The sequence below is a fragment of the Sphaerodactylus townsendi genome, linkage group LG06 (assembly GCF_021028975.2).
Source record: "Sphaerodactylus townsendi isolate TG3544 linkage group LG06, MPM_Stown_v2.3, whole genome shotgun sequence".
Taxonomy (NCBI): Eukaryota; Metazoa; Chordata; class Lepidosauria; order Squamata; family Sphaerodactylidae; genus Sphaerodactylus; species Sphaerodactylus townsendi.
In genome coordinates this window covers 53,362,203-53,384,968 of record NC_059430.1, presented here as the reverse complement: position 1 = coordinate 53,384,968, position 22,766 = coordinate 53,362,203, and the positions used below count along the sequence as shown (strand labels likewise).

The 22,766-nt window shown below is 41.3% G+C and overlaps 1 protein-coding gene across 9 annotated transcripts in view; it reads right to left on the bottom strand.

The window, feature by feature from the left end:
* The window catches only part of PPFIA2 (PTPRF interacting protein alpha 2), a 320,885-nt gene that overhangs the window by 116,681 nt on the left and 181,438 nt on the right, over positions 1–22,766 (bottom strand). For 8 of the 9 annotated variants that reach the window (XM_048502302.1, XM_048502308.1, XM_048502311.1 and 5 more), the window contains 3 exons: positions 13,511–13,612; positions 6,155–6,319; positions 3,945–4,019 (listed from right to left, as the gene is read on the bottom strand). In XM_048502302.1, coding sequence (XP_048358259.1) covers positions 3,945–4,019; positions 6,155–6,319; positions 13,511–13,612 — 342 coding nt within the window. Of the gene's footprint in view, positions 1–3,944; positions 4,020–6,154; positions 6,320–13,510; positions 13,613–13,747; positions 13,899–22,766 lie in introns of those variants that run through there. The other variant, XM_048502310.1, reaches the window with a different exon arrangement.

The following is a 22,766-nucleotide window of genomic DNA, read 5'->3' as shown; positions in this document are numbered from 1 at the left end:
ACACAAGCAGGGTGGGGAAATGCCTCACACAACTCTGCTGCCTCCAAAGTCTATTCACTCCCCCAAAGGACTGGGCTATTATTCTCTCTCACTCCTCTTTTCCAAGAGTTTTTAAAATTATTCCTCTTCTCCCTTGCACTTAGGCTCACTCGGAGAGATCTTCAGGCACCATCTGGAAGTTGGCAATTCTGCTTCCCAGAACGACTAACTCCTTATCTTAGCAACTTACAGGTTCAGGTCTGCTTACATCTTGTCTTCAGTGAACCATAATAATTACCAATGAGTTTTGTGTTGCCAGTATGGTCCTGGAAGGATTGCACAAAAGGAGTATAGGGATAGTTATGTGATGTGTCAGAACTCATAAGTGAGCATCTGAAGGGTTCTACAAATATTGGGTAAAATCCAAAGTACTGCGAGTAGGACAAATTTGTGGAATGGATTTTCCTACCACCTGCTACAGCCAACTAAGCCACCTGAAATGATGATTTTTAAACCAAAGGCTGCCTGGGGAGGGCAAAGTTGGGAGACGGACTTTATGTCATACAGTCTACCTCCAAAGCAGTCATTTTCTTCTGGGAACAGATAAGAGTCTTCAGATCAGCTGTAATTCTGGGAGACCTCTGAGTCCTCCCTAAAGACTGGCAATCCTAATCAAGATCAAGATTGAGGATGGCACAGAGAGCTACAGTGAAGAACAACAATAGCTGTACCTTCACCCACGAAAGTACTGTTCTACTAATGTAGATGCTGTTACACCAACAAAAGAACAGCTTTTTGTCCAATCCAATGTAACTCTGAACCTGGTATTTTCTCAAATAATCTTGCTGTCTTGCTGAAATCTTTTCATGTCCTCAAATTTGTCATTTCTCTTTAGCATGTTTGCACTGAGACTCTTATGGTGACCAGCCATCTTGTGCACACTGCCTATATATAGGAGGCCCCACTGTTGGGGGGTGAGGGGGGATACACAGTGGCGAAGCCACAAGGGGCCGTGGGGGGTGCGTTGTGCACCGGGCGCACACCTGGGGGGTGCAAAAATTCCCCCAGGCCCCTCCCCCTTCCCCCAGTGGTGCCCCCTTCCCCCCCAGTGGCATCCCCCACCCCCTTTCCACACTTACCTTAGTTCCTTTTTCAGAACTTTTCAGGCTGCAAAAGGCCTTGTTCTCAGTAAAAACGGCCTGAGGAACTACAGTTCCCAGAAAACCTTGGGGCTCACAAAATCTCCTGGGAAATATAGTTCCCATCAGGCCTTTTTAAACTGAGAACAAGGCCTTTTGAAGCCTGAAAAAGTTCTGAAAAAGGAACTAAGGTAAGTGTGGGAAAGGGGGGAGCATTGGGGAAGGGGGGACACAACTGGGGGCACTGCAGGGGGGCAGGGGGCGGAAAATGTGGAATGTGCACCGGGCGCAGTTTGGCCCAGCTACGCCTCTGAGGATATATGATATCTTCTGCTGTGGTAAGTAGTGGAAACTGTAAGGGTTAGCAGGGAGGGCTCAAACTGCTCTGGAAAGATTTGGATGTAATGAAGTCTCTAGGTCTAAAGTAACTCGCCAAGTGATGGAAACTAGAAGTTAATCTTTAATTTTCTGGATAAATTTTTGGAGATCTAGTGGTTGCCTAGTAAACTAATCTAGTTTTATTTGATTCTGTCTTTGGGAGAGAAGGGCCTAGGGTTATTCTCTGTAGTCTACCAAGGAGTCATAAATCTCACCTGTAGTCTGCCAAGGAGTCATAAATCTCACCTAAAATGGAATTTAGGTCTTCATTAAAAAAAAAACCCAAATGCATGTTGAGGAATACACTAGTAAAGTTTGTATTAATTTGCTAATTTTATTAGTGATGTTTTGTTAGGAAAAGTTGACAACATGTAATCTGCAATTACAATTCAGAAAGATGGAACGAAAATGCCACACTAAGAATTACAGTGAAATAGTTATGAAGGATCAAGGGTTCATAAAGAGAAAATTTTCAGCCGCACAAAAAAGACAGATTAAGTAACTTTGTAAAACAGACTTCAAACACTGGATACCCAGCAAGGTACTGTTTTAGCATATATTTCAAATCAACTCTAAACTGCAGGTGTGAGGAAGGATAAAAATAGTAAAGTTGGCAAGCAGCAGTATTAATGTTTTCCCCTGCTCTTGCACTCTTGTTTCATTACCTTTGGCTTTTGTTTCATAGTTGATTTTTTCTTTTTAATAAGAAATTAAAAACGCCATTGAAACAATGGTAGCAATATATTCTGATCGCAGACTGACAGAGCAATTCTAAAGGAGGGCCGAAGGGGTTCAGGGAGTGTACTAACACTTACGCCATCATACCTCTGAATTACACTGGCATAAGGGCCCCAGAGTGCTGCTGTGCCATCTCTTAGTCATCTCTGTCTGTGGGTGGATTGTGTCTCAGGGTGTTAGGGAGGTTGGTTTCAAAGATTCAGTCTGCCAAGGAGCTTCTGGTGCCTATCCTGCAAGTAACTGCCACATTGCAGGTTTGGTAGTCCAAGAGATCCAGTCAGTGGTGGGATTCAAATAATTTAACATTCGGTTCCGAACTTCCAGTGGTGGGATTCAAATAATTTAACGACCAGTTTTCTACCCTAATGACCATTTTAAGTATAAAAAAAGATATACCATAAGAATAGAATAGAATAGAATAGAATAGAATAGAATAGAATCTTTATTGGCCAAGTGTGATTGGACACACAAGGAATTTGTCTCCGGTGCATATGCTCTCAGTGTACATAAAAAAAAAATACATTTGTCAAGAATCATAAGGTACAGCACTTAATCATAAGGTACAGCACAAGGTAGTTTATTATTTCATACAGTTAATACTTAAATAAGAACAAAAAAGAGGTGCACAAAACTAGATTATGTTATAAGAATGAGTTTTAAAATATTAATGAAAAACCTGCTTGAAAAACACAGATCCTCATGATTTTTGCACTAAGTCATCCCAAAATCACCAGCACATCATAACTCCAGCCATTAGCCATATGTCTGAACACGACAATCACATCCCATGCTTCGTGGTGCTGCAGTGGCACAAAATCCTGCTTGAGAAACATGGATCCTCGTGGATCCTCATGATTTTTCCACTTGGTCACTCAAAAATCACCTGCACATCACAGTTTATACCCCCTAGACACATGTCTGAACACAATAATCCTGCATCCCATGCTCTGTGCCACCACAGTGGCACAAAAAACCCACATGGATCCTCATGGATCCTCCTGATTTTTGAACTTGGTCACCCCAAAATCACCAGCACATCGTAACTCATGCACCTGGCAACGTGCCTGAACACAACGATCACACATCCCATGCTCTATGGCGTAGCAGTGGTGCAAAAACCTGCTTGGAAAACACCAATTCTCATGAATCCTCATGATTTTTGCACTGTCACCCCAAAATCACCAGCACATGACAGTTGAAGCCCCTGGCCACATGACTGAACACAAAAATCACGCATCCCATGCTCCGTGGGATTTCATTTCATTCTTCTTTATCTGTGTGGTAGAAAAAGAGGGACAAGCTCCATCCTATATTTAAGAGTACTGCCACAGTGAATGTATTAATCTGGGGATTAAAAACTAATCAGATTCTTTAATATGATTTCTTCCTTTCTTCATTTTTCAATCAAACTCAGTGCTGCCTACCCCATAAACCAATTTAAAAGGGCTACAGCTGCTAACAACTGAAGAAAGCAACCCTATTCACCATCTTATGGAGATCGTTATTAGGCTTTTCTAAAATACAGGCCTAAATTAACAAGTATCCCACAATGTTACTAATCTAATCCATAGATCCTTCTTCAGTCATTGTCTTAAAGAATAAAAATTACAAATTTTATTACACTTTTTAAACAAAAGCAATGTGAAATGCCCAAATACTCTGTTAAAAATAATTACATCACATAAGAAAAAAAAGAGTTCTGTATGTTACCTCCTGATTAGCTGTGGCTAGTTCCTCCTCAAGTGCAGAGACTCTTTCTAAAGAAACCCTCAGTCGTTCCCTTACCTAGAAGAAAAAAATGATGCAGTAACACAATTTTTGTTAGAATGTACAGTCTATCTAACCTAACCCATACTAAGACCTACAGACTGGCTTGGATCACATGGTAAATGAAAGAGGAGGGACAATGTTCATCAATAACACCTCCCCTGCAGACCTCTGACTTACCCTCATGTTGTTCCTGTGGATCTCGTGTCCCTCAGGAACAGCATCATGGGGAGTATTTTGTACAATAGCCAAAGAAGAAGGTGAAGAAGTTCCATACCACTAATGAAAATTCTTTACCATGAGATCCAGTATTCTGAAGTCATGCATAAGAATATCACTGGGAAAATGTATTAATGTTATTTTTGTGAGGAGTGATATTAACAAAAATTAGAATTAACTTTATATCCCAATTTTTTTTCTACAAATTTGTAGGCTCCCTGCGATGTAGCAAAGGCCTCTTATAATGGGCACTGAAATCTTTATTATTGTACTTCCCTGTAGTATCCCTTTTTTATTCTTGAAAAATTTCATGTCCTAATGCTTTAATAAAAAGATATTCCACACTCCCAAATATTGCAGTAGGTCCCTTCTGATCTCTCTCACATAGGATGATGTTTTTGAAAAAATTTTTACATTAACTACTTTTTTGCTGGAAATTAATTTGAAAAATCAACAACTCCACATTTTGACGTTATTAGAAATTCATTTTTAAACAATATATTACTTCTGAATTTATCAATTTGTTTTCAGACTTCATTCTTTATCACTTTTGTTTCATAAGTTAATATGGAACTCTGCATGGCAGAATGATTGTCGTTGCAATTCAAAGACGAGGGAGCGAAACTTCTCAGGAGGTGGAGTGATCCTGGTGTCAGTGCAAATGCCACTTATGCTGGCATAGGGGGCATTTATGCTGATGTCAGGGAAAAGCACAACAGTGACACACCACATTTGCCTGCATGAATTTACACCAGCAAAAAGATCCATAGGCCAATTCCATGGGGATTGGGAGAGCATCATTGTCAGCTTGCTAGCCAAGGTGCAGCTACCTGCTCCTCCCTGAATTGTACTTTTGTGTACAAACTTGAGTATACTCCAGAAGTAATTTCTACCATTTTGGAAATGTCTACCTTTTTGTTTTTACTGTAGATTACACTGAAATAAACAATCCGATGGTTTTTGTCAAATTATGGAATGGAAAGTGCAGGTCTGGGGACAACAATTCTCATCACAAAGTTTTTCCAAGTTTCCTTGCTTTCCAGTGGCAACTGAAATTCTAAGGGCTGATCTGCTTATTATATTATTCTCATGCATTGCTGCTTTTTTGTGGCAATTTTCCACACTTCTGTACAACACATGGTAAAACTTCTAGAGTAAAAACTTCCAGTGATGTGGAATAAATTACCATTAGAAAAGAAGTGCTTTGTGTTAACAATTATATGTAGACTGCCACTACATGGAAACATATGAAGTAGATTGACTCTTATGAACCTATGATTGACTCCAAGTAACCAGCTTCTGGCTGTCCAAGATTTCTGGCAGTTCCCACCACTCATTGCAGAAATCCCTTTCCAATCAACAATAAAGATATTGCTAAGCCTCTCCCTAGCCCCATTAGCACAGGGGGCAAAGACTCCTCAGAAGCAGAGTTTCCTATGGTTTCCACTGTGCCCAAACTTGAGTGTACTCCAGAAGTAACCATGGAAGATCGCATACTTCCTCTCCAGTAGCAGATAAAACCAGCAGATGGGGAAAACCAGCAGATGGGGAAACTCCTGAGTGGATCTGTATAGGGGTCGGTTACTCCGGTCAACAAACAAGATTGCGTGTAGATGTGTGGCCTTAGGCTTGGTTCCACAATAAGACCAAACACAATTTAAGTGGATAAGAAAACTTGACCTGCAAGTTAAAGGGCCAATAAACCCCTGGAAAGATGAGGCTCCTGCTTATAGCAGCTGATGACATGACACAGGAATCAGTTTTCAGTATTTGAAACTGAGTGTCTCTTTAGTCATGCTCAAAGAACTGAAATGACATTTTGGAAAGTTGACTAGCACATGTGCCAAAATGACCAGGATTCTAGGTCATACATGCAATTGACTCATAGTAAAGCATATTTAAAAAGTATATTTAAGCTTGTTTCCACACTGTACCTTTTCATCCAAAGCTTTGTGATGCTCAAACAAGGATTTCAATGCTTTCAGAACTTCAACTTCACTGGAAACTCCTGAGGGGGACTGTGCTTGGCGTTTCACCACTGTCATTCTCAATGACCTTTCATGTCTTGAAACAAGGCACTCCAAATGTTCCAGTAACAGCTATTGAGTTCAACATAAAAGAAAGTCAGAACATTAGCACCTAAAGATCACTAGGTCTGTCGTTCTAAACCATATAGTATGACATAAGAATGGCATTGGCAGTTTTTACTATAATTGAAGGGATATGATTGGCAGCATTTCATGTTATTATTGCACAGATCATGAAGGGAAATAAAAAATAAACATAAATATTTGCTATTGAAATCTCATTCATAGTGTCCAAGAGCAAATTGTTCTACTCAGCTTTGTTATATGGCTAAGATAATTTATGGTTTAAAATATTGTTAAATGGAACATCAATTAAAGCTGTCAAACTAGATCAGCAAACCACATGTTACAGTATATAATGAATACTGAAATCAGTCACCTAATAACATTTTGGCATTTTATATGAGACGCTAACAGGCATGCAAGACAATACAAAATAGGTTTCATTAATATTCTTACTGTATTTCATCAAAATGTATGCATATAATTGCACAAAGAATGGCACATCTGTTTAATCTATAATGAACATTCCCATGCTACCTTTAGTAGTAAATTTCTTTGGGCTTATATATCTCCAACAGTTTGCAGTTCTATTTATGCCACACTATGACCAAATAAAGCATTATTTTTAGTCAAACAAACATGAAGTGCTCTGACACATTATCTCCTTCCCCCTTCTTGAAGGTAGATTCCAGACTAAAAACAGGAAAGGACTGGTGTCCTATAATCTTGGTAAAATAAACAAAAGGAGCTTATTAAAAGGTTGCCTCCTTCAGGGGTATGTTTTTAATGAAATTAAAAAATATGCTCACCATATATAGGAGGTTAGCTGATTCTGGCCTGATGAACCTAATGCTGGGTTCATGCATTTAATTTCAGTACTCATTTACTTGCATTCAGAGCAGTTAATATTTCTAAATTTTGACCCCTTCCAGTCGAGCTTCCGTGCTGGGCATGGGACGGAGACTGTTCTCGTTGCCGTCACAGACACACTCCGCATCCAGCTTGACCAGCAGCGTGTCCGGCGCTGCTGGTGTTGCTAGAGTCTCACCGCAGCGTTTGATGCTGGTCCGACCACGCGATCTTTTGACCCACCGCCTGGCCGCCTCCGGAGTGCGGGGCACTGTCCTTCAGTGGATAACCTCGTTTCTCTGGGGCCGGAATCAGCAAGTGAGGTGCGAGGACCAGGCCTCCCGGAGGTTCCCGCTACAATGCGGTGTGCCTCAGGGGGCATTACTGTCCCCGCTGTTATTTAACATCTACATGCGACCCCTTGCTCAGTTGGTGCGGAGTTTTGGGCTGATTTGTCATCAGTATGCTGATGACACTCAGCTCATTCTGATGATGGAGGGGGGAGCAGCCACCGCCCCTGCGGCTCTACAGCATTGTTTGGAGGCGGTAGCTGGTTGGTTGCGACAGAGCAGGTTGAAACTGAATCCCTCTAAGACGGAGATCCTCTGGTTTGGCCGTGAAGGGGGGGAAGGGACTTTCCAGCCGCCGGTATGGGAGGGGGTCACATTGGCACCGACCCCCTCCGTTCGCAGCCTGGGGGTCCACCTGGACTTATCTCTCTCAATGGAGACCCAGGTGGCCCATACAACCCGGGCTGCCTTTTTCCATCTCTGTCAGGCCCGGCGACTGGCCCCCTTCCTCTCCAGAGCGGATCTAGCCACAGTGATCCATGCAACGGTCATCTCCAGACTTGACTATTGTAACTCGCTCTACGCGGGCCTTCCCTTGCGTTTGATCCGGCGATTAAAACTGGTTCACCATGCAGCAGCACGTCTGCTTACGGGCAGCACCTTCCGGGAACACATCCAGCCTGTGCAGCGCGCAGCCGTATTGGCATTTCCAGTAGAAGTTCCGGATCATCTTCAAGGCAGTTGGTGTTGACCTTTAAGGCCATTCACGGCCTGGGACCATCGTGATCTTCGAGACCACCATCACCCCATACGTCCCTAGGCGGCCTCTTCAATCTGGGCGAGGAGGCCAATCTACTGGTGGTCCCTGGCTCCTTCGGCGAAATGCGGCTGGCCTCCACAGCGGGCCAGGACCTTTACTGCCCTGGCCCCGGCCTGGTGGAACGCCCTTCCTCCAGCTGTCCGGGCCTCGCAAGGGACCTTAGCAAGGGAGTTCCGCTGGGCCTGCAAGAGCGGAGCTGTTCCGCCGGACGCTTTGGAGGACCCAGCCGTAATAGTGCCCCGCCTTTGGCCCTCAACATCTGGGCCACAATTACATCATTGAGACTCGCCATGCCCCCCTCCATCATGGGGAGGGAGGGTTTTTACATTATTGGAACGCTGGACGCCACTTTATATCTTGAATTTTAACCTAAATTTAATCTTGGGTTTTAATTTGTGAATGTATTGGGAGTTTTATCGCTGCTTTTAAATGTTATTTAATTACACTGTTTTAAATGTTGTACACCGCCCAGAGCCCCTCGGGGATGGGGCGGTATAAAAATTGAATAAAATAAATAAATAAATAAATAAATTACTTTGGACAAGGTATGACTATTTTACCTGAACCAATTAACTCATAGTTGCTGGTGAATAAGCAGGTTGATGCTTTTGCAAGGAATGACTTCTTTCACTTACACCTAGGTTGTACAATGTTCCCTTTGATGGTCTAGCTATTCTGATTCATACTATGTACTGTACCCTACAGTTTGTACCCAAGTCAGGGCATGTACCTAGCAGGAATTGGGCAATCTAGTGATGCCACTTCAGGAATTAATCAGAAGTGATATTCTTGTGGCACTGACAATGCTCTAATATTTGCAGAAAACTCTATGGTATAATAATAGAGTTTGGGCAAATGCTAGACTATCAGCTGATGTGATGAAGTCACTTCTGGGTCTTCCCAGAAGTGCCATCATTACATTGGGTGGTGTCAGTTCCCCTCCCCCCCCCCCACGCGTACAATTTTGGCAGTGCTGATGGGGTGCATTATTAAGAGAAATAAAGGAGTTCAGGGACATGTAATTGTGCAAATCTTGACTGCTAAGAATTAATGCTGTGGAGTACATTTAACCTTAAATACCAATAACATAGCTTTTCAAGTGCTATATAGTAAATGTTGTTTTGCTTCCCACTTTCTGTTCAGTTGGCAGTTCTTACGAATACTAAATCTGAAATGTAAAAATATTCCTAAAGGAGAATAATTATTTTTCTCTTCTTGAAAAAAAGAAAAAGATGGGATTTGACTGGATTTAAATAACACCCCTCCCTTAAAGAACCTCAGTACATTATCTGGTATTGAATAATTTAGTTCTGAATGTTGATCTGATTGTTGATTAGGTCATAACACTACTCCATACGAATTTGCTGTATTCAAAAACAAATGTCTTGAAACTGGACACCCAAGTCCTGTAAATGTGTACTGAACTAAGACGCATGACACATATTTTCTTATATTTAACCCCAGGAGGTAGCTCTTGTGCTGCACTGTTAACAGGGTTTATGACTAATCTGATGCTATCTATCATCCTATGAATCCTGCAGCCACCTGGTCTCCCCCCCCCCCTCAAAGCCTCTCACACTGTGTGTTGATCTAAACTCAGAAAGCATCCTCAGATCAGCATCACACAAAGTTATTTATGAATTCATAATCGGGCAGCTCCATCCAAGCAGCTAGGTGTCTGGCATGATGCTGTGACTGTGCTGCCCTGTCATTCCCAAGGGGGCTTTCTGGCAGTGTGGGGTGGCGAAAAACACAAAAAAGCCTCCCTACCACTGGAAAGCCCCCACAGGGTTTAATGGACGTATGCCACAGAAAAGGTGGCATAAATTCAAAACCCTGGCCACTGGCGTAATGGAAGCAATAGATGGGGAAGCCAATTAGTGTTGGCTTGTCTCCCAGCCATGCCTCTGGACCCCTCCGGACCCCTCTGGACCCTTCTACAGCCACAGGGATGCTGCTGAGGCATTTAGCACTGTGTCCCACCACTGTGGAGGGCTCTTCCACCACTCTTCTGGGAGAGGGCAATTAAAGATTATGCTAGTGTTTTAATTGCTATATCTTTAAAGATAATTTATTTTAGCAATAATGGATAAATAATAATGTTTTAGCCTACAGTTATCAAAGGTGACAAGCATTAAGGATCATGTCATTACTCTAAAAAGGAGTGACAGAGCTTGTGCACTGACTCCTTCTATACAAACTTTTGACCTGACCTGGCTGGTCCAGTTAGCCTGATCTTGTCAGCTCTCAGAAGCTAAGCAGGTCCTGGATAGTACTTGCATAGGAGGCCACAAAGGAATGTCATGGCAGTTACACAAAGAAAAGCAGTGGCAAATCATTTCTATTAGTTTAAATTGCCATAAATTCACTATGACTTGATGACACTTCATACATGCACGTATGTGTTATCCACTTCATAGAATTCCTCTACTTAATTTCACTACCACTGCAAATAACTAATACCGGTAAAAGCCCTACTTTTTTTAAAGTGCCAATTTTTCACAAATTATGTCTTCTGCTGGATCCTTCTTCATTAATATCTCTTTTCTTGTCACTAAACTCATCTGGATAACAGTGTATCAGTACTTACTTCTTCATTAGAGGTTTCCATTGCATTCATGTAAATTACTTAGTAAATTAAGAAACAGTAGAGATTATAAAAGTCCAAACACTTTAAATAAAAACTCCTTCACTGGGATTGAAAAAAAATATGTTACCAGTTTAGGGCACAGCACCCAAGATATCTACGCATTGTTTTAGTTTTTTTAAAGGATCACAAGTGGCGCTCTTTACTATGCAGACTATCCAGATCATTTGCATTGCTGTTCTGCTGCTTCCTGTGACATGTAGAAATATATGAAAGTGGTATGAAGGCTACCCAAATAATATACAGGAGCAAGTACAACATATTGAATAGCCAGAGATAATTTATCAAGAAAGGGGATATTCCTCTAGCAAGCTTAACTTCCATGCTGATGAGGGCATCCAGAGTACTTTACCACCCTTGGTGCTACTCCAGAGTCTGCGTGCCTTGGCGAAGAAATAAGCTACACAGTAGAGTGCATGTATGGTCCCTTGCTTCCTAATTTTAATACTTCTGCTTCACTGTGTGAGCCCTGGTACTTCAGTACATGAATTGCATTCCATGGCATATCTACAGAAAATGGCACCCAGTGCAAGCCCTGAAATTGTGCCCCTCCCCCCAAAAATGAGAGGTCTTTCTCATCATTGTGGGTAACCAGCTCTCTGTAGGATTGGTCTACCCTCCATTAAGATCTGGTCTCCAGAGAGGCTGGGTCTACGCATCACTTTCAACTGCAGTGAATTACCTCTTTGGAGGGCTGTCTACCCACTGGCAAGATGAATTGGCAGACCTGGCCTCTTCAGAGCCCAAGCCTACCCATTCCTTTCAACTGGCAGTAACCAGCACTCTGGAGGGTTGGTGTCAGGGTCTGTTCCCCCTCTGTGTCTGACAGTGAGGATGATAGCCCACCACACCATTCTGTTGACTTTTCCAATGAAGGAGTGACCCAGGAGTTGAGAACTGACAGCAGTGATTCATCAGAGGAAGATGAATCAGCTGCTGGCACAACGGCCTCTGACAGCCTTAAAGAGCTAGAATTATCAGGACAGTCCCAGAGTTCACCCTCAGCCCCCAGCACGCAGTCCTCCCAGTTCACCTACCCTGCTAGAATAGTGTCGGCAATTGCTGTGGCTGGACTTGGCGGAATGTCGGAGATCAGCCGAACTGGCTGCTCGCAAGATGTAAGTGCTGACAGACCTGTCTCCCTAAAGCATGGTGGTTCCTCCCATGCTGATAAAAGAGCTGGTTGCTACTCTTCACGCCTTTGCAGAAGACAGTACATCACGTTGATGGCTGCCCTGCTTCTGAACCCTGCGTTTGACTTCTGGATATCTAAGCATAGTAAAGAGCGCCACTTGTGATCCTTTAAAAAAAACTAAAACAATGCTTAGATATTTTGGGTGCTATGCCCTGGACTCCACCCCTGGACTTGTTTTTGCTCTTGTGGAGTTTGCTGAACTGACAGATTGGTGAGCTTTCACTAGTCCTCTTCAACTGTATTCTGACCAAGCCTTAAGTAAAGCTATTAGTATTAGCTATGATCTGTCTTGTGCCTCCTTTGCGGCAAGCTTGTGACTGATGGTCTACCTGCTGTTAAGAATACGGGACTACCTGCTGTTAAGAGGAATTGGCCTCTGTAGCAGCCAGGTCTACCTATTATGGAAAGATAAGATCTCTGAGCAGCACTGGCTTCCTTCTTTGCAAAAGGGTGGCCTGGGCAACCCTAGGTAAATAGTGCCCAGGGCTCACTATCTGGCTTGCCCTGTCCTAAATACGCCAGTTACTGCATTTCAGGGCTGTCTTTCTCCACATCAGATGGCCAACGATTGAACAGTAAATGGTTAACAAACAGCAGATGCAGGTTAACAAACAAACAGGTTAACAAACAACAGATGCAGGTTAACAAAAAACAGAACCTGCATATAACCACATCCTAAGCCAGTATAATAGTACATTTAAAAATTAATTTTATCTCCACAATAATTCATCATCCAACATCATTTGCATAGTGTGATCCAGAGACCTTATAAACACATTGATCAGAAACAGTAAATGAAAGACTTGCAGGATTTCAAAAGGACAATTCCTGGGAGATAAGACAATTGGCATACTCTGCCACATCTCTGTACAGAGCACAGATGGAAGTCCTCAGCAACAATCCTATTACTGTTACCAGGTCATGGACTCTTGGCATAAATGCCTCATAAGCAATAACAACCAGGGCCACTGAAAGGTCCAGTGGGATCAATATATTAGAATGCAATTTTTCCCTGTCAATTTTCAGGCATCAGTCATAATTCCACTTTCTTACCTGAGTTAAAACCCAACTGAGCAATGTCCAGAAAGCTGATGTAAATACCAGATGCTTATGAATATACTGGGTGAGTCTCTGCTTTAAAATTGACCCTCAAAATAAGAAATGGAAATCAAAACAACAACTAAAGAGCCCAACACATCCAAACAGGAGGTAGCACCTAACGAATGTTACCAGGACAAGTAAATATTGGTTAATATTTGACATTAGAAGCTGAACCTGTGTTTGGATTATTAGGTATTATTGAAGGTGCTTATTTTCTCTCACACTCAAAACTGCTGCTTAAAGAATTATTTGAGATTCTTATGCAAAACACACACTTGGGGATTACTTTTATACTTACTCTAGTGTTATTTCTTTCAGCCTTCAGTTCTGAAATTTCTTCTTCCTTTTCCAATAGTTGTTCCCTGCATGCATTTAGCTCTTTTGTAAGTGCAGCAAATTCCTGCAAAATTGAACAATATATATATGTTAAAATGTAGCATGGTCATATTGATTTTTTTCTCCAACTTTCATACTGCATAGCATTATTTCTAAAATATTAGTATGGTGGTAAAATATCAAACCCTTAATTTAAAACCTCAGTAAACATGTCACACTCTCCTCAGCTTGACTGCTCCCCTCCTTCAGATTCCTCTCTTCCACATGCTTCTCTGTCTTCTATACTTCCACTCACCACCTTCTCTCTCTCTTTCATCTCCCCCCCATTAGCCTGCAGAGCCCAGTCTAGATGATTGATTTCATCAGGGAAGAGGGTTGGCATCCTTTGCATGCCACCCCTCCCTCCTCCTCCCCCCTCTGCTAGGGTGGGTGGGCCATGTCCAGATGCCAGGCCCCCTCCCCTCCCTTGCATGCCATCCCTCATTCCCTCCCCACCCTTGCAGAGCCCTGTCTATGATAATCCATTCCTGCATTCCATGTTGGAATGCTCCTCTTTAAAAGAAAAGTTACTGCCCATAGAAATGTAGAATGTTAAAGAGAATACTAAAGTTCTGGCCACCTTAACAGCATCCACCTAAACATCCAATTTACCATGGAAACTGAAAAAGGAGGAAAACTGCCTTTTTTAGATGTCTTGGTCTTTCGCAGACCCAACCACCAATTGAGCCATACAGTATACAGAAAACCAACACACACAGAGCAATATCTACATAAAAACTCCAACCACCATCCACAACAGAAAAGGGGCATAATCAAAACTCTTACAGATCGTGCAAAACGAATTTGTGAACCTCACCTCCTCCCTGATGAAATCAATCATCTAGACTGGGCTCTGCAGGCTAATGGCTACTCCACAACAGAAATCAGAAGAGCTTTAAGACCAAAAGAAACACAGAGGACAGAGGAGAAACAACCCCCCATAGGAAAAATATTTCTGGGATTGGTGTGGGCTTTTTCAAAAAAGACAACAATTTCATTGTATTGTCGAAGGCTTTCATGGCTGGATTCAACTGGTTCTGGTGGGTTTTCCGGGCTGTGTGGCCATGGTCTGGTGGATCTTGTTCCTAACATTTCGCCTGCATCTGTGGCTGGCATCTTCAGAGGTGTATCACAGGGGGAAGTCTGTTACACACTGTGTAACACACAGAGGGATGTCTGTTACACAGGCACAGTGTGTAACAGACTTCCCTCTGTGATACACCTCTGAAGATGTCAACCACAGATGCAGGCAAAACGTTAGGAACAAGATCCACCAAACCTTGGCCACACAGCCCGGAAAACCCACCAGAAACAATTTCATTGTTTTCTGAAAGCTGCAGGATAAGGGAAATCTTGCGGGGCAGCCCTGAGTTAGGCCTGGAACCCATATGGAAGCCATGCCTGAACCGAGATGTTTCACCTTCTTATCCCAGGATATTTTGTCCATGGGGAAAATGCCCCAGTTCCCAACAGAAATAATTATGTAATTGCTTCTGTCTGCAGTACAAAACAGAACACTGGCCTCTGCCAGGCCAAAAACATCATCTACATCCTAGCAAGGAAAGATTAGCATGGTCCCAGATGCCAAGTTACAAACTTCAAATCTTTTAGATTGGGAAACCATGTCCCTAATGAATGGAGGACTTGCAGGATTTCAAAAGGACAATTCCTGGGAGATGGAAAGAATAGGGAAAAAGACTCTTGCCAAGAGCAGAGCTGGTACCATTTTGCCATTCTCCTCTAATCCATCTTCTGATGTTAAATTTTTTAAGTGACCAGGATTAAAATAAATATGTATTTGATGTTTTTTATGCTGTTTAAATTTGAAACTTACGCCACTGTATATGCCATTAAAGGTTAAAATGTAAATGTAATGTAACTTAACGTCACTGAATCTGCACTGAGTAAATTTGCTGGATCAAAAGTGCCCAAGGAATAACAATTAATTCCAAAAACTGGGATTTGTTTTAAGATGTGCTCATGTAACCCCCATGCCCAGAATGGGTTGGCCCAGAATGGGTTGACCCAGTAAGGGGTGGAGACTCAGAGCAGCAAGAGGCTGCAGGAGAGAGCTCTTTGGAGAAGACAAGGGTACCAGACTCGGACCTTGATTTCTATAAGCCCTTAACACCTTGTTAAGGTAATTGCAATATTGTTGGGAACTACTGGGAAGGTAGTTGTTGTTTTTGCTATGTTGTAAATGTTGGAGTTTATTGTTTCAGGGTTTTCTTTTTGTGGTTGTAATGGGTGAGAGTTCTCCTGGAAACCTTCATCATGTTGCAACCTGTTCATCAAGCCCTTGGAGTCTTCAGGAGCCAGCCAACTTGCAAAGAAGAATTTGGACTTGGCAATATCAGTAGACTGTAAATAGAAGGACTTGAAATGCAACGTGAACAGGACCTTGAATTGTAACGTTAAATGTTGATGTTTTAAAAGTGTTAATTGTAAAGAAAAGTAAACCATTTTGTTTGTTTAAAAATTGTTGTTGCAACTCATTCCAAGTACTGCCCCACAGAACCCACAGTTAGAGGTTACACTCATTATTTGATTCCTTGGCATGTTCCAAGACTGGCACTGAAAAGTATCTGTGACTTGCCCCAGAATTAAAAAAAAACTTATCTTCCTTAATCTTACTTTGATTAGTACTTTCATGTAATGCAGCACTGAAATGCTATGATTTCACATGATGTCTTCCTGGATCTGTCATCTAGAAACAGCCCAAGGTTTTCTGCTGCACAAACCCTCTAGAAGAAAACTATTCAGATTTTTTTAAAAGCCTCTGTTTAAATGATCCACCAGCTAAGTGCATACTGTAAATGTGAAAAATAGTTTCAGAAGATCAGTTCCCTTCCACCTAGCAATTCTCATGAATGTTTAAGGAACCATGAACTGAAATCTTGGCAGAAGTGGGATTTTTGGATTACTCATTCTGTGTCAATTGCATTTCATTTTGTGCACTGCTTTAGAGGTGACAGCTGAGTAATATGGAGGTGGTTTGTCTATGAAGGGGGCTGGTGATAGTTTCCACAATCCCGCAGAACTTTAGGTTACTGCCAATGACTGCTAGGACTGACATTTTTAATTAGAAGCATGTGCTACTATGAAGAGTAGTTTATGAAAAGATGATTTTATTTATGCTACAAAAACACTTCTAAAATAATTATGAATTACTTAGTTCAGTTGAACCATCAGACACAAAACATAATACACAAAGAACATTACAATATGGACAAGATGATTTTTCATATGAAAGGCTTTTCCATGCTTGAGGCTTTATCAAAGTAATAAACCATAGATTTAATGATTTATAGTTTTACTGAGGTAAATCATTCATCACTCTGATGGACTAGCAATTTAAATAGGAATACTTGCTTTAAGCCAAATTAATTTCATCAAGTAACTAAGTTAGTGCTTTGATTTTAACTACTTTTAGTTGATGAATAGTTCATTTTCATTATTAACCAGTGACACTATGCTGTTTTTCTTGGAACATGTTCACAAAAGACTGTACAGAAATACAAACAGTTTAATCATCACACACTGGTCTGGAAGAGACATTCATACTGAAAAGCCTCAGTGTTTCTTGAAAAATCCTAGCAAATATTAGTTTAAACTCCAGCCTGTTTATGCGCACAATTACTCAAAAATAGTGATTTTTTCAAGTTAATTCATGATGTGGTAACCCCATTACTATATGTTGCTTTAAAAGTTGGACAGTGAAGAAAGCTGTAAGAAGAAAGTAGATTCCTTTGAAATTTAATGTTGAAAGAGAGTTAATGGCTACTGTGGACTGCCAAAAAGAGAAACAATCGGGTTTTAGATCAAATCTAGTCTGAACTGTTCCTAGAAGCTCAACTGAGTCAATCCTACTTTGGTCAAATTAAGAGAAGACAAGAGTCACTGGAAAAGACAACAATGCTAGGAAAACTAGAAGGCAGCAGGAAAATAAGACATGGATTGACCAGAGGCGTAGCTAGGCCAAGAAGTGGTGCCGGTGCCTCGGCACAGGCTTTCTTGGGCCCCTGCATTGCTTTTGTGAAGCAGCTTGGCGCCCTCCCTGTAGCAGTTCCTCTCTGCGGCCACTGACGCATTTCACTTACTTACTAGGAAAGGGAGCAGGCCGAAGAAGCCTGCCCTAGGTTGCCCTGGGCCTGAGTGGGAACTACTTTTCCCCAGGGAGCCCCTGGGAAATATGAGTTCCCACCAGGCCCAGGCTGCTAGGCTGAGCTTCTTCTCTGGAGACTGTTCCATTCCTAAAAAAGAAGTAATAAAATAAGAGCACCTGCCGTGGGGGGTGGGGGGCGCATATTTCCCTATGAGGAGCAATGGGGGGGGACCAGGGAGGCGGGGATTTTTCCACTTCCCATGTGACCAGAATTGGTGTGCCAATTGACTCTAAAGGAAGTCATGGCCTTCAGTTTGCAAAACCTTGGAAAGGCTATTAAAGATAGGACATTTTGCAGGACATTGATTCATAGGGTCCCAATGAGTCAGAAGTGACTTGATGGCACTTAACACACATGCACTTAAAAAGGGTTTCACTGTAACTTAGACTGAAAATACCTGACTGTCATCATTAAGGGAAAGAATGGATGAACATGTACATATTCACTGTATTGTTATACTTCCTTGTTCTCTTCAGTCAAGACATTATATGCTCTCAGAAACTCATCATGTGGATCTAGCTGGTAATCGTAACATGCCATACATATTCTCCTATGATTTTTTTACTCTGCCCAGGGATACTTTCTAACATATACTATTCACTAGTTTTGACTGGCATGGAGAATGGACAGCACAATGATACTCTAGGAATGTTCTGCTGGGCCTAAGTCTGAGGCTGCCATGGGAAATGTTCCAGCGGAATTTGCCTACTATGTGTTAAAAACCCTAGAGACATGGGAAATTGCTAGAGTGTCATGGAGAATGTGATGCCACTTTCAGGTGGAGGGTTGGAGAGTGTAACATCATTTTTGGGTGATGCTGTAGGAATCCCTAAAAACACTAGTGCCGTGGTGGTGAACTTTTGGCACTCCAGATGTTATGGACTACAATTCCCATCAGCCAATTGGCCATGCTGGCAGGGGCTGATGGGAATTGTAGTCCATAATATCTGGAGTGCCAAAGATTCACCACCACGGCACTATTGTCTTTACTGTAGCCATTCCAGACATTTTTAAAAACATCACCATTGGAGCCAATTTCTTCTTCTTCTTCTTCTTCTTCTTCTTCTTCTTCTTCTTCTTCTTCTTCTTCTTCTTCTTCTTCTTCTTCTTCTTCTTCTTCTTCTTCTTCTTCTTCTTCTTCTTCTTCTTCTTCTTCTTCTTCTTCTTCTTCTTCTTCTTCTTCTTCTTCTTCTTCTTCTTCTTCTTCTTCTTCTTCTTCTTCTTCTTCTTCTTCTTCTTCATCATCATCATCATCATCATCATCATCATCAAGGGAGTAGTTAAACTTTCAGATAAGAGCTGGTGTGCTGGGCTAGCCCCAATAATTTTGCCACGTCTTCAGACTTGTGGGGATTTCGATCATTCAGCAAAACTCAAATTTTCACCTTGTCAGAGACAAATTGACTGTTTCGAAGATGAGGGTCAATGAGGGAACTTCTCAGCGAGAAATAGAATTCGCAAGATAATAGGATTTGTTCGACTGACTCTATTGACCCCTAGGGGCAAGGACATACTCTTTTGTTGTAAGAGATTTGTAAGAATCTGCCTTACAGTAGTGCAGATGGCAAAATATTCAGGCGGGCTTGCATGAAGGTGTGTCTTAACTGAGGTGAAGTCAGGCAGGAAAAGTACGTTGAGAGGGCTCTATTGGGTGGTGAAAAAATTGGGCCAATATGTTGGGTGACTCTCTGATATAAAGATGTTAGGTGTTGGGATTTTGTGTCAGTTGGCCTTTGGGACAGTAGTCTGGAGATAGAATTTTCTTCCATATTAGCCATAAAGTCCAGTGAAAAGCCCAGTGACTGGATTTTGCCAATGATATGGGAACTCCACTTAGAGGATTATGGATCTAAGAGCATCAGATGTGCTAGGGTGCCTGGCTTTGATCGAAAACGTAGACGCACCCAATATTTTAGTGCGAGTGTCCAAATCCGAGTCTTGAGCAAGTTCAAGGCTCTCAGAACAAAGGGTGAACTAACAGGGACTCCCAATAAGCTGCAGAGGAATCTTGACTGATCCTCACATCAACAAGGACAGGAGATTGGGGCTAAGGGTGTCTATTAGTATGGCCAAGCAAATAGCAAACCTAGTAGAGACAGATGTTCATAGTATTTCAAGGCTTGCTACACAGTAGGGCTGGCAGATGATGGTAACAGCAAACTGGACACTGGTACAAGGGGCTCAGTCTTGTTTTTTATTCCTGTTGGCAGGATTGGGGTCAGTAACAGGGGGGTTGTGATGATGTTTACACCACTACATCACTTCCAGAGAAAACCCAGATGTTATGTGGTATAACTCTAGGAACCTCTGTAAACTTTATGCTAAAACTCGAGAGTTTCCATTTCTGGAGTTACAATGCACAGTGAGGTTCCTGTGATTTCAAAGAATATTGGCTGGGGAGTCTTTGTTTTGGGGCATGTTTTTCATTATTGCCATGGTGGACATTCATCTCCACTACACAGGAAATGCCTTGTGTGTAACTTCCAGCTGTTACCTGGAAGAGGTCTAGCGCTGTAGAAAATGACACCATTAAAAAATTGCTCCTGTAACTGCCAGGAGGGCTGTAGGCAGGAATACTGTAGGCAGGAATACATGGCACTGGCTGAATTCATAGAATCACAAAATCTAGAGTGTACAGATGGGGTAGTCAAGACTTTTCTTTAATAGTTTACAGTTGTTATGTTGATATATCTATCTATCGATAGATTGATAGATTGATCTATTGATAAGATTAAATATTATATTAAATATTAAAACACACATGCACGATAGAGAACCTGCGAAACCTCCCCAGCCCACCCACACACCCCACATACAAGCAAAAAAACAGCTGATGAGTAATGCCTACCTTGCTGGGTAATAATGAAAAACATGCCCCAAAACAAAGACTCCCCAGACAATATTCTTTGAAATCACAGGAACCTCACTGTGCATTGTAACTCCAGAAATGGAAACTCTCGGGTTTTAGCATAAAGTTTACAGAGGTTCCTAGACAAGTGTTTGACCAGCTACTATTTGAAGACTGCCAGTGAGAGGGAGTTCACCACCTTTCTAGGCAGTCAATTCCATAACTGAATCACTCTTACTAAAAAAAACCCCCCTATTATCCAGCTAGTAGCTTTCTGCCCATAGTTTAAACTCATTATTGTGAGTCCTATACTCTGCTGCCTATAGAAACGGTTCCCTGCCCTTCTCTAAGTGGCAGCTTTTCAAATACTTACAGAGAGCAATACTTACACCTCAATCTTATCTTCTCCAGACTAACCATAGAATTCCTAGGGCTGCTGTCACATCTGTTTGTTTTTTACTGGAGTTACCACAGCTAATGTCATAGGTATTTTTCCTCCCACTACCACTTAGATGGAAGGCAATGGAAGTAAGGGATGGGGGATTTCCCTTCTCTACTGGGGTCATGGGACCCCTAGGTGGCAGATAATTAAGGCTGATGGCAGGAGGCCTTCCAGCTCTAGTATTTACCCTAGCTGCAATCCTGCAAACATTCTCCTTAGAGTAATCTGCATGGCGTAAAATTGGTTTACTTGTGAGGAGAACTGCTTAGAGCTGCTTCCTCAAATTTCATAATTTCGTATACCTCAGCCTCTAATTGGCTTTGAAAATGCTTAACAACCATACATTGTTCATCCATTCCCCAACCCTTAAACAATGTCATTCTGAAGCTGGACTCAAAGAATACTAATTCTGAATGAAAAATAATAGCTGTTTCAATATGCCGTTCAGATTGTGACTAATTTGTGTTCATATTTGTTCAGCTGTTGAAGCACAAAAAGCAATGTATTTAACATGTAATTTGAGGTAGGCAATATTGTGTCTGCAGTTTATTTTATTTTATTTATGTCACTATAGTGAAAAAGAGCAGCTGTAGTGAAAAGGAGCGACCTAAGATTTTGTCTCTTCCAATGCATCAGCAAACCTTTCAGTTTAAAATGAAGTTTTTGGCATGCTTAGCTTCTAGTAACAGGAAAATATGTCTGTTTTGAATCTGTGTGTTAAAAACAAAGGTGAACGCCATAAATTGCCATCAACATTCTGTTCAAGTCTGCCATGGCATCTATCATTGAGGGTTCTGCATAAAAACCAGCATTTCCAAAAACATATTTCCTCACAAGCCAAACTAAAGAAATGCATGCTTTGTTTTACTCAGTTACATAATGGAATGTGATGATAATGACCTCTGCTTGGTATTTGCCTCACAGATGCATACAAACCAAAGGGATACTGTCATCTAGAATTATTGTTTGCCACAAAAATGTTGCATGGTCAGTCATACTTTAGGAACCCTCAAGGCAGAAATTGCTGCATATCTAATACAGTTTGGCAGACAGAACTGTCCTCTTAAAGTTTTATAAAGAAACTGTTGGGTTACAGAACCAATTAAAAAGCTAAGCATGGAAAGTATTTACCTACTTATTCAATTTTATACTGCAATTTGAAGTTTTAAAATTATTGCTAAACAAAAATGTTGAATGCTTAAAAGAAAGAGGAAGGATAGTTCAGCAATGCTGCACAACAATTCATGAATTTAAATATTTTCCAAGGTAGCGAGCAGAAAAAAATTAGAAAAACGTTAATGACAAAACATGGATCTGAGTCAGCTGAATATCACTTGAGAATTACACTGTCTGACTGAAAACATTTTTAGATGCAACAATAATTTCTTTTTTCAGCTAAATTATTCATACTTTCTTTTGTATGCTAAAATATGCCTCAAAACATATTATTTGAGTTACTTGTAAAAATGTAATTATAGCTGGCATTAAAAAGAGATGAACAGAAGATTGTTTTTAAAAAGTAGAGAAAAAGAAAATAGGGAGAGAAAAAATACATAAAAGTAACACAGTAAATTGTATAAAATAAAACTAATGACAGAAAAAAGGGGAAATGAAGGTAAAACTTATTCATACAATATGTACTATGTCAAATTACAAAAAGCTCAAAAATTCTGTCCATCCTACTGATCTTTATTCTTGCATCCCATCTATTAAACATCTATTA